This window comes from Sinocyclocheilus rhinocerous, unplaced genomic scaffold (genome assembly GCF_001515625.1).
Source record: "Sinocyclocheilus rhinocerous isolate Xijiao unplaced genomic scaffold, SAMN03320098_v1.1 scaffold1364, whole genome shotgun sequence".
Taxonomy (NCBI): domain Eukaryota; kingdom Metazoa; phylum Chordata; class Actinopteri; order Cypriniformes; family Cyprinidae; genus Sinocyclocheilus; species Sinocyclocheilus rhinocerous.
Genome location: NW_015627534.1, coordinates 607,698 through 620,268, shown reverse-complemented (window position 1 = coordinate 620,268; position 12,571 = coordinate 607,698). Strand labels below are relative to the sequence as shown.

The 12,571-nt window shown below is 38.1% G+C and overlaps 1 protein-coding gene across 2 annotated transcripts in view; it reads left to right on the top strand.

The window, feature by feature from the left end:
- LOC107728018 (regulator of G-protein signaling 3-like) overlaps positions 1–12,571 on the top strand; it is a 182,450-nt gene that overhangs the window by 164,379 nt on the left and 5,500 nt on the right. For both annotated transcript variants that reach the window (XM_016538079.1, XM_016538072.1), the window contains one exon: positions 11,872–11,973. In XM_016538079.1, coding sequence (XP_016393565.1) covers positions 11,872–11,973 — 102 coding nt within the window. The remainder of the gene's footprint in view (positions 1–11,871; positions 11,974–12,571) is intronic.

Below are 12,571 nucleotides of genomic sequence, written 5' to 3'. Positions count from 1 at the left end.
GGTCCTACTTCTTGCCTTATTGCCTTAAGCCTTCTTTTGTTCCGCAAACGTTTTCCTCTTTTGTTTTTTATCCGCCATCTCTATCTTTCTGTCGCTCGGCTCGGCTAATGTCCGACCTTTGCACTGAACGCTCTCTCCTCCACATCATGAGTAGACCCTCCCCTTACTGCTGATTGGCTACAAGTTTGTTTTGCTACTCGGCCCGAATCAGTTTTCTAAAGCGTTTTTGAAAAATCGCTTACCCCACCTTTAACCAGGAATGTGATACCAAACATCTTCTCTTCTCTCCCCTGAATTTACATATCTTTTACAGTTTGTATGACATCTCAGCAACCGTTGAGAATCTACAGTGACTTGTCATATCATAGATATTAGCAGACCCTTTGAAAATATAAATGAGTTCCCTAGTGATCTCATTTTATTAGCTGTATGTTCTCTAAAATTTGTAATGAAAGATCAGGTCAAGTATCTCACTGAGCAGCTAATATCTGTGGCATATGCAGGGAAATATGAAAGTGCTGACACTGACACGGACACTGCTTGTGGTAACTAAAGAGTAGAAAGATGTGCTCCAAACAAATAATTTAATTCATTTTAAGCCAACATTTTGGAGAAATATTGTCAAATTAAATATGAATATATTTAAATAAATCTAATTATATTACAGAAATTTTTTTTCAATTTTTGTTCTACTTAAAACTTGTTTTGTCCTTTATATCATTTATATTTGAACACAGAGATGCTGTAGAACTTGTACTGTCAGGGTGGTGGTCAAGTACTGCATGTAAATAAATAAATACAATTCAATTTTTTGTTAAATAAATAAATAAGTAAATAAAATCCAAAGGTGTTACAACTCACCCCATGTTACAACAATCCCACTCTCCCCTGCTTGTGTCATGTTACAAAAAAGGACACACTTGAGAACACAATGATGTGTGAAATTGATCTTAAGTTGCTAGAAGCATTTTCAAGTTTGATCTAAAAGCTCCTAATAAGGGCAAAAACGTCCACCTACATAGATCAGTTCATGTGATAGCAGCTGCACCTGGTTTGGCTCTAACAGTAGGAAGTTGTTTTTTTCTAAGAACTTTTTGGCACCTGGTTTATGACAGCAGACTAGACACGGAAAGCAGACACTTGCACTCATCTGAGATCAGTATAACTGCATACCTCTGGTGAAAGAGAAAGACGTCCAGTCTGCATGTTCAACTGATCTGGAAACAGCTGAGCTGTGGCTCACCCAAGGGCCCAGGACACAGCTGCTTTCACGTTACAGGATGCATTTGCAGACAACATGAGCTTTCGCCCACAGTTCCCAGGTGTGGTGTCTGAAGTGGCTGTCATCACATTACCACATTATGAGCATTTCCATTCAAAGAGAAATTCAACAGAGATGAAATTACTGGGCATCTGGTGAAAGCCACTCAATGTGATCATGAATGGTCTCAATGATCCATAGCATGTGCTCTAATGTCTAAGCCATGTACAGTGGGTATATATGGGTATATACCGTGTTTATTTGATAGATAGAGAGAGGCAGATGCGATACCATGTTTATTTGAAGTGAACTAGTGAGAGCAAACAAATAAATAAAAAATGGTGATCACTCAACACCACCTAAAATATTCACTTGTACATTTAAATCAATTTAACATAAAAAAATAAATATTCATAGATAAGCTGTCAACTACATGTAGACAGACTGTATGTGGAACAGTAAGTGTGCCGTAAACACACTGACACACAGTACAGCAGTCTGGGGTAGTGGAGATCTGGCCTGTGATTGGCTCACAATAGTTCTGCCTCCATGCGATCTTGTGCTATATAAAGACACAGATGCTCTGTGTGCGGTTAGAGGAATGTGACGGTCCCAGCACCTTGCTCTTCCACCCCTCACACACACGTTACACACAATGGTGGATTTCTCTGAGAGGTACCTTGAAAGGTAGGGACCAAACGCTCCTATGAGTGTCTCCTCTGCTGCTCTGAGAGTTCTCACAGTAATGAGAAGAGGGAAGGAGGGAGGTAAAAATAGAAAGCAAGAGGTTACTTTAGAAGAGGGAAAAGATAAGGGTGACTGGAGTTCACGTCTCCCGTGGTTCGTCTGAGAGGGCGTTTGGGAGGGCTTCTGATGTTTCAGCTTTTCTTTCTTTAGGATTTTGATGTTTGGAGGTTCTGCTTTGGACTGTTTATGTTGAAACTATGTTGAAATCTATCTATCTATCTATCTATCTATCTATCTATCTGTCTGTCTGTCCATCCGTCCGTCCGTCCGTCCGTCCGTCCGTCCGTCCGTCCGTCCGTCCGTCCGTCCGTCCGTCCGTCCGTCCGTCCATCCGTCCATCCATCCATCTATCTATCTATCTATCTGCACACAAAATTTATATATATTTAAATGAATAAAAAAAAACTTGTTGCATTATTTATTGCAATGTTGTATTTACAGTTTATTATAATGAGAAAATGTTTACATTTTATTCAAATTGTTAAATATTTATTCATCATTTATTTATTCATATTTATACCTACCGTATTGAATATTTTTCATATTTTAATAAAACATTAATATCACTTAAGTAATAAAAAACTATAATTAGAATCATAATAGAGAATAATAGTGAATTAAAAACAAAATAATAAATTAAATGTAAAACATCCTTGAGCTTGATGAATTAATAATGAATTGGCTTTTAAAATATATTTTTAAAGTGATTTTTTTTTTTGAGATTCACAAAACTTTTTTGCCAATTAAAAAAATTGAACATGAAATTGAAGTTTCAGACAACTTTTGTGACTTAATGTGATAAAATCCCATATGACTAGTCTAAAGTTTCTTAGTTTTTAGTTGTGAAGTCCACGAAATGGTCTCCATTAATGCACTAAGGAAAAGGTGACATTAAAGTGATGGTGAGACATTTGCACACCACTTAACAAGAACAGATGTATTCTGAAGTGCACGCATGCACACAAAAACACATTGCTTGAACGAATACGACATCACTCATAGCCAAACCAGTGTTTTGGTGCAGAAATCCAGCACTTTAGAAACAGGACTCCTGTTTGGATGTGAACCCACATCACATCTGTTTTAAACTGAAGTCTTACCGCGAGTCATCACAATAGCTGTCACATTCTAAATGTCTTTCCCACAGCAAGTGTCCTGGTTTCACGGACTGGAATAGCGCTGAGCTCTATTATGGGCAGTAATATGAGCCGGGCAGAGAGGGAATTGGCAAAGCCTGGAGATAATTGTGGCTTGCAACCATCTCCTCTCCTCCTCTATCTCTGGCTTACCCTGCAGGGCTGGCCGTGGGGAAATGTCTGTCGACAGGCCCAGAGGAGCTGGATCAGAGCATCCTAATTTGATAAATTCCAGCGAGGGCGTGTCCTTCCTGCCGAGAGATTACAGGCCTGTGCCATGAGGAGGCGCGGGAGCAGCTGCTTCTGCTTGATAATTAGCCCAATGTTTTTTCTCTAAATGAGGGGTCACGATCTCTCATGAATGATAGACATTTGACTGCTGCCTCGCTCAAGCAATGCAGTCACGTTTAGGCCGCATTTACACTGCATGGTTCAAGTGGACCAATTCTGATTTTCTCCTCCTATGTGGCACACATCGGATATGGCCCACGAACATGTAAGCAGGAAAAAAGCACATGGATTCTGATATTCTCAGATCGGTTATAAATGTGGAAATAAATCTGATATAAATCGGATACGTGCATTTGTGCCTGCCGTGTAAGCGGACAGATCGGATATTCCCCTGTTAATGCGAGTTGCATGTTTTTGAAACAGCTCGCAGCACAGATATATCTATTACAAATGAAAGATCTCTAGTTGACTAACAGAGTATTCAATTTTGTTCGTTTGTGTTAAATCAGAGGCGATCTGGCGCTGAAATGTGTTGCTTTTTAAATCATGCTGAGTGCTCGTTGCCGCTGTTATCAGTGAGAGCAACTTGTGCACAGACAAGTGCTTCAGTCTATTGCTAACTGTTGTGGAGACTCTCTATTTGTTTGAAATCACAAAATAAAATGCATGCGCAAACATGTCCCTGCTCTTGATATGCAATCATTGATGAACACATTTGGTTTTAATGAGGACAGCTTAGAACCCAGAACCGCTAACAGGCTTAGCACAAGTTCAATCACTAGACCCCTGGATGTTTATAACGGATCTGTGTATATAATCACTGTCGTGAAGAATCTGTACTAATTAATTATTTTGATATAAGGATGAAACGGGATTAAAAATGTTTCAGTGAGTTCTGTCAATAAGTTAAACTCATTGCATTCATATTCGGGATTCATCTGCTTTTCTATACACAGTATGCTTTATTAATAAAGTATGGGCAGTTTGGTCTTTTAATATCACAGTCTAATGCATTGAGCCACGTTAAGCATTGTTCAAGTTCATAACCTGTTTTGGTTATATTTACTTTTAATTGCCCAGCTCCCCCTGTCAATGATCTAGCACCCCTTCAGTACCTGCGTTCAAAATTCTCTGGCGCCTCCACTGCTGAAATGCATATTCTCTTGTTTAATTTTGATACATGACATTTGTCCAAAACTTTCACCTAATTCTTTCAATTCTGAGTTATGCTTTTGACGTTAATTTAATAGTAGGGGTGCTCCGATTGATCGGCTACCGATCACTATCGGCCGATACTCGCTTTGGGATGATTGATCGGCGGTCTCTAAAAAGGCCGATCTCAAAAAACCAATCACAAGCTGATGAGAAGGTTTGGCACGACATGCAGCGGCATCATCTCAGTCTCTGTCCGGCGCAGGTGAAATAATTATAATGCTGAAGGTGAGGTACTCCTTCATGTTTCTTAATTAAATAACTTATAAAGTAATTTGAAAACTTTGTGTGAGACGTAATTTTACAAACAGCGTGAGTGAATCACTGCGCGCGCTCTCTCTCAAAATACGCAAATGTCTTCAAATCACCACATCGCGTCTGCACTAGCCAGCTGCAAGCTGCACAGTTGACACAGGAATTGTCACTTGCACAATCGAGGCAGTGTCACATCGTCACTAAAGTTTATAAATTGCATTACTTTTTAATTCTTGCCAGTGTTTAACCATTCAGCGCTCGCGCGCTCTCTTGGAGACTGCGCTCATGCACACTTGCAGCGCACACACATAATGCCAGGTTCACATTACTCCGTTTGCAGTGCGAATGTGGTGCGTATTTTTTCGGGCTCATGTTAACGGATTAATAAAGCGTGCACACTTCACACGGTTGCTGTCCGGCAGTGCGTTAAGGAGCGGTGCGTCTGCAGCAGTGCAGAGATCGTTTCCACACCGAGTCTATTTTTGCTGCGCTACAAGGGCTGAATTAAAGTAACAGCGCATTTTTTTGCAGTAAATAGCAGTAGAGTCTGACTATTTCTGTCAATGGTAAGTTTGTGGCAACATAAGAAAAGTAGTTTAAATGTTTTGCCAATTGCTTGAGCAACTGAATATATAAATCTAGAAGTAAATGCAAAAGTAAAAAGCATTGAATAATGTGTTGCTTATATTTATTGTGTTTAAACATGTCTGTGAAAAATTGCATTACTGTACTGTGTACTGTACTGTGAGGGGAATTCCCCCCCATTTTCAAAAATGAAATTCAGGCCCTAAATATAAATGTCTAAAAATCATGATTGGAGTATCACTATAAATAGTTATAAATGATAAAAAGAAGGCTTTAAAAAGATCGGTATCGGTGATCGTTATCGGCAGATACTGCTTTCTGTGATCAGCGATCAGTGATCGGCCTCAAGAATCCTGATCGGAGCACCCCTATTTAATAGTTCTGTACTTTTACTTTGTCAACAGTTGACTCATCTGTGTCTCTTTTTTGTAGCTCAAACAGTACAGCATGGCACTAGTAATGGCAATGGGTTTGATTTCCTAATACATGACATGATAAAATTGAATGCAAGTCGCTTTGGCTAAAAGCATAGCCAAATGTGTAATGGTGTTCTTCATGGGAAGAGATTTGGAGAAATGTAGCATTGCATCACTTGCTCAGCAATGTATCCTCTGCAGTGAATGGGTGCCGTCAGAATGAGAGTCCAAACAGCTGCTAAAAACATCACAATAATCCACACCACTCCAGTCCAATCGACATATTGTGAAGCCAAAAGCTGCAAAAGCTGTAAGAAACAAATTCATCATTAATGCATTTTAACTCCTGTCCATAATACTGCTTTCTCCAAGTGAAAAAGTTGTCTTGTCTGAATCAGGAGAGCAATATGCACTGATCAAGCACCATTTGCAAGCCAAAAACAGTCCAAAACAGTTCTAAACCAATATGTGGGTGGATTTTGATGTGAGAGACAAAAGAAGATGGACTTTTTAACTGGAGGAAGCTTTATTATGGATTATTGACTCATATTTTGGCTGGAAGGGTGAAGCTGAGTAAATATTCACATACTTTTCATTACTGGGTGAACTATTCCTTTAAATGAAACAATGCTGAAATCACTATTTAGTCTCCAGGGCTATGAAAGAGCAATAAAACAGGCATGCAGTGCATCTTATTTTCCTCTGGTAAAGCTCATCTTACCCCGCACTCTCTACTTGCACTGCATATTTTGGGAAGTACTGTAACAGCACTGTTATTTTGCTCGATCTTAGCCAAAAGGCCAAGTATGTACTTAAGTATTTGAGTGATATTTCAGTCATCTTTCCTCCTCTTTTTATAGCTCAACTAATACTCTGTAACACATTTTAACTGGCGTGGCTTTCTTCTCGTGCAGAAGGGCAGGCTGACTGATGCCACATGGCCATAACTAATGCTGTTGTTGCAAAGCAGTGTGGAATCTCAACACTGTGGCACTGCATGCTGTTTCCTTGGCCACACACACACACACACACACACACACACACACACACACACACAGGTTTGTTTTTGTGAAAAGTGGGGACATCCCATAGGCGTAATGGTTTTTCTACTGTACAGACCGTATATTCTATTGCCCTACACCAACCCTACCCCTAAACCTACCCCTCACAGGAAACTTTGTGCTATTTCAGATTTTCAATACACTCCATTCTGTGTGATTTATAAGCGTTTTGAAAAGTGGGGACATGGGGTAATGTCCTGAAAAGTCACCTTCTACTTGTAATACCTATGTTATACCCTTGTCATTATACAAATTTATGTCCTCATTTGTCACAAAAACACACACACACACACACAGGTTTGTTTTTGTGAAAAGTGGGGACATCCCATAGGCGTAAGGGTTTTTATACTGTACAGACCGTATATTCTATTGCCCTACACCAACCCTACCCCTAAACCAACCCCTCACAGGAAACTTTGTGCTATTTCAGATTTTCAATACACTCCATTCTGTGTGATTTATATGCATTTTGAAAAGTGGGGACATGGGGTAATGTCCTGAAAAGTCACCTTCTCCTTGTAATACCTATGTCATACCCTTGTCATTATACAAATGTATGTCCTCATTTGTCACAAAAACGCACACACACACACACACACACACACACACACACACGCGCACGCACAGGAATGTTCACTGAATGTGGATTGTTAGTGGCCAAGAGACACTAAATATGATCCGATCACTAGACACTTACTTTTTTTTGTATTTAGATGAAAAATGTTTTTATTGTTTTGATGCACCTGACTGGTTAAATATGGTTGAATATGGCTGTTTCTTATCTCTGTTTCTTATCTCATGAAGAACATGTGATGTGTTGATGGTTGTTTCAAGCATATTGGAGAAGTTGCCAACTTCTAAATGTAGTGTTTCTCAGTAGCTTCTGTTCAGATTGACTCTGGGATTGTGAGATCAGATCTTAGTGTGGGTCATACTTCATCTTGTAGGACAACTTGTTCCAAAAAAAAAAAAAAGCTGATTTATTACATTATTAGCTGAAGGAATATTTGAGAAATGTATATTTCCTACTGGGCACGCAAAATAATGAATGAATGAATGAATGAATGAATGAATGAATACATGTGAAAGATATGAAAAATCATGTGAAACACCTAATTTGTCTAAATTTGTATTTTGTAATTTATGTAAAAATTCTCACGTACTGTAATACTAATAGTTTGTGTGTGTGTGTGTGTGTGTGCAAATTTAAACAGTATTTTAAATATTATACATTGTACTTCTGGTTTACATTTAAATAATAGTTTCAGTATAGTTATTAGTCTCAAAATTTGCCTCCTTTATATTTAAGAGGCTGGTGGTGATAGCAAGTTTATTCCTGTAGCTTAATTTGTAGGTGGTTAAACTGGTGGTGTCACAGCTCTCTACCATATATCATGTTAATAATGATCATATCCAGTAGGTGGAAGCATTGCATTTAATATCACTCTAGGAGCCTTACAAAACCTGACGAGTTTCTGTGCTGAATGAAGACAAACTCAGCTTTATGTCACTGTGTATATTAGCTATAGTCCCAAAGCACTGTTCTTAGGTCAGTTTTTCTGTTGTTTGCATTTGTCTGTTTTCGCCAAAGCTACACAGCTTATAAGATCGCAGTGAAATCCGAGCTGGATCATAAAGTGTTTCATTAAACTTCTAAATATTTTCCAGGGCCCGTAAACTGACGAGAATCTTTCCTCTTGTGCGTATGATCCAACACCCTCCTTCTCAGACCTTCTCATTTTAAGCCAGATCTCCCACTGGAAGTTAAAAAAATAAATCAGTCTGACACATTCCTATTGGCCAACTTTCGTTTATTCCTTTGTAAAAGCACTATTTCTGTACAAAGAGAGCTTTGGAATTAAATATCTTGTGATTTATTTGTTTCCTCTGCTCCGTTTCTTTCTCAAGTGGGCAAAGTTTGACATACCAACTTGCAATCAACCGGAATCCATCCAAAATACTGCATTATTTGGCATTTTTCAATGTTTTGAGAGCTGTTTGAAATCTAAGCCATGTGTGTGAGTCAGTTTATCTCCTAAAAAGACTGATGATTTCAGCAGTTATGATGTTATCTGAGCTTTCAATTCTGAGCTCTTTCACATTCTTATGTCTCACCAGAGAATCCACAATAAGAAATGTTTATGTGCAAATGCCTTTGTCAAACGTCAGAGAGCTTAAAGGGGTCATATGATGCGATTTCAATTTTACAAGCTCTTGGTGTATAAAGAAGATCTGTAAAATGTTTCGTTGTGAAAGCGAACCTACTTTGTTTGGCCTTCCAAAAGAAGACTATATCTGCTTCGTCATGCCTGGAGCTGATCCGTAATACACCAAATAATGTTCTTTTTAGCAACATCATATGACCCCTTTAATACAAAGCAGATTTGACTTGACGATTTTAGATAGTTTAAATTGTTTAAAAATGTCAAATATTACAACAGAATGAAGTTCTCAGTATATTGTATTCTCATTGAGGTTGTACTACAGCACTCAGCATGTGCACGCGCATTTATTCTCCCCAACTAAATCTGACAAAGATTTCCTTTGGCATCATCCTCAAATGTTAACACCAGTCATAAATACTGTTTACTACAACTTTATTGTAGTTAATTATATAAAATTATAAAGATGTATGCACCCATTATAGGTTATAGGTGTGTAGCATTTGGACTCCTCGATAACTGGCATACTTTTTCAAGCAGTTGATTTTTCATAGTTTTCAAAATAGCTTTGTTGCCTTCTTTCTCAAGCATCTGGTGTGAGGAACTTCCTCTCAGTTAGTCACACCATGGCTGACTAATGTTTCATCATCTCATTTCCCAGCTTGCCAAGCAGATTGGATTCTCAGATACTAACAACCTTCGCTTTGGGACATGGGGGGTACTTGTGATTTAAATGAAACTATTTGAATTATGTAATCCTGATGTATGAACTTTTCACTCAAAACTCGGGCTGTAATTTTCCCTGGAAAGAGAAGAGCCTGGTGTTGTATTTTGGCCGGCCTGGTCACCAGCTAGATCTGCTTAAAGAGGGGGAATTTTTTGCAGCTCTGGCGTACAGGACGACATAATATGTCATAAATAGTTGCAGACTTCCTTTTTCCTGTTGAGGCTTGTCTACGCATTCTGTCATCATAGCCAGAGGACTGAAACATTTTTGGTCAGATTATTAACCGCTGGTTATTACAGAATTTGACTTATTTCTGCTGTTGCATTTCAAAGGCTGTTGCTATGTTCACACTGTTGACACAAATCATTGTATATCCAATTATTACGTCCATAAATACTGTAAAATTGCCATAATGAAAAAAAAAAAAAAAAAAAAAAAAAAAATTATATATATATATATATATATGCTGTACTGTTCAAAAGGTTTGGATTGATCAAAAGTGACAGCAAAATTATTGACATTGTAACAAAATAACTCTATTTCAAATAAATGCAGATTTTTTTTTGTTCAATTTCAAAATATATCCAAAAATCTTGAAAAAAAAAAAAAAAAAAAAAAAAAAAAAAAATGAAGCAGCTCAACTGTTGATAATAACAACACTGATAATAACATTGATTCAACATTGATAATTCAAAATTGATAATAATAATCAAAAAAATTTCTTGAGCAGCATATCAGAATGATTTCTGAAGGATCATGTGACACTGAAGACTGGAGTAATAATGATGCTGAAAATTCAGTTTTGATCACAGGAATAAATTACATTTTAAAATATATTCAAATAAAACACTGTTATTATTATTATTATTATTATTATTTTAAATTATATAAAAAATATATTTTACAATATTACTGTTTTTAATGTATTTTTGATCAAATAAAGGCAGCCTTGGTGAGCAGAAGAGACTTCTTTCAAAAACATATTACCAACCTCAAACTTTTGAATGGAGTGTATGTACAGATATAACAGATGTTAACACAAACGGCCTGATAAATACATTGATAAACAGTGTCAAATCACAAAATTAATAGTTCTGACACTAAATTCTGATTCGATGAGTTGTTATACAATAGACGATATACACTGTCTGTTTCAGTGCGACAAGTACATAAAGAGCTGAACTGTTATGCTGATATGCTATATTGCGTGGCAGAAGAATTGCTTATTGTGATTATTACTAGTCATTTATAAAATTATATTTTACTTAGCAATTTATCATATAGCTTTTTCTAGCATCTTGTAAAAGGCATTTGAATTGTAGAATTCTAACAACACCTCACGCCTATTGTACAATCATGGACCGCAGGAACACTCGGTGTGTGCTTTATGTGGGAACTGTGGCTTTGGGAGAGCCAAAAATGGTATTCAGCTTCTTTTTTTGGTACTGTCATCAGCATGTGCCTGTGTTACGAGAGGCCAAATAGAGCTGATGAGGGCAGAGGATCTGCAAAGCCACAGTGGAAATCAGTGGGCGGAAATTGTGCGAAGCCTGTTCCTCTGGAAAAGGTACGTGAGGTCAGGCAGAGGGAGGACGGGCATCTGGAGGTTCCGGAGCTCAGCATGCATCTCCAGAGACGTGGATCCAGGGGTGAACAGTCAGGTTTTTGGAGATTTGGAGATGCAGCTGCACTCCACAGCGGTCCCCGGGGCCCATCGGCCCTAGGTTAAGGCCTCCGGGACTTCCGGTGGCACCTGAACAGCGGAGCGATGGTGTGGAGAGTGGCACAACCCTCCCTTCACTCATCCTCTCGCTCAGACGCAGGACTGGCGAGAAGGAAGAGAGATTGACGAGAGGCAGAAAGAGTTTCTCAAAACGGCTCCGGGAAGTTCAGACGTCCTCTTAACTTTGATAACTGCGAATTGAGGAAAAGATGTACGGCGGATTAACTTTTTTATGGGTTACTTCATTGACAATCGGATTTATGGGGTTGTGTTTTCCATGACTGCGATTGATTTGTTGGTTTGTTTATGACCTGCAGAACTCAGCTCTTTCCCTTCTGTGCATTTTTTTGTGCAGGGCCAAAGACATGAAGAACCGACTCGCTTTCCTGAGGAGGAGGAATGAGTCTCCCGGAAGCTCCCCAGTCGGCAAGCTCGACAAATCCATGAAGTCTGTCAAGTGAGTGTGTTTGTTTGTGTGTGTGTGTGTGTGTGTGTTTGTGATGTCTGCCTGCTTCCTGGGTAATGATCCAGCTGGTGGCTCTCTGCTCATGTGTGTGGGATAAAAGGGACAGACACACTAAGGAAGCTCTAAAAAGATGTCTTTTAGATGAATACCTTTGGAAATGGTTTTTGCAAATATAAATAATCTAAAGTTGAGCATTTTCATGTATTTATAACGCTTTGGTTTAGTGTTTTGCCCTAAATAAATGGTTTATTTTGAGAGAGTTACACATCTGTACAGCAGTAGTATAGACAGATAGGCAGTAATAGATATTGCATATTCCATAGATTGATGGTTCATCACTTTGTCACAGGATTACTACTAAAACTAAAACCATAACAAAAACACATTTTGTTACTTGAAACAAATGTCAACTGAAATAAAATAAAACATAAAATAAACCTTTTTTATTTCAGTTTGTTGCCAAGAAAAAAAAACAAGAAAAAAAACTGTATAGACATAAAAAAAACTAAAAATGACAAAAGCACACAACAAAATTCTAAAACTTTAACACACATTATTATTATTATTATTATTATTATTATTATTATTA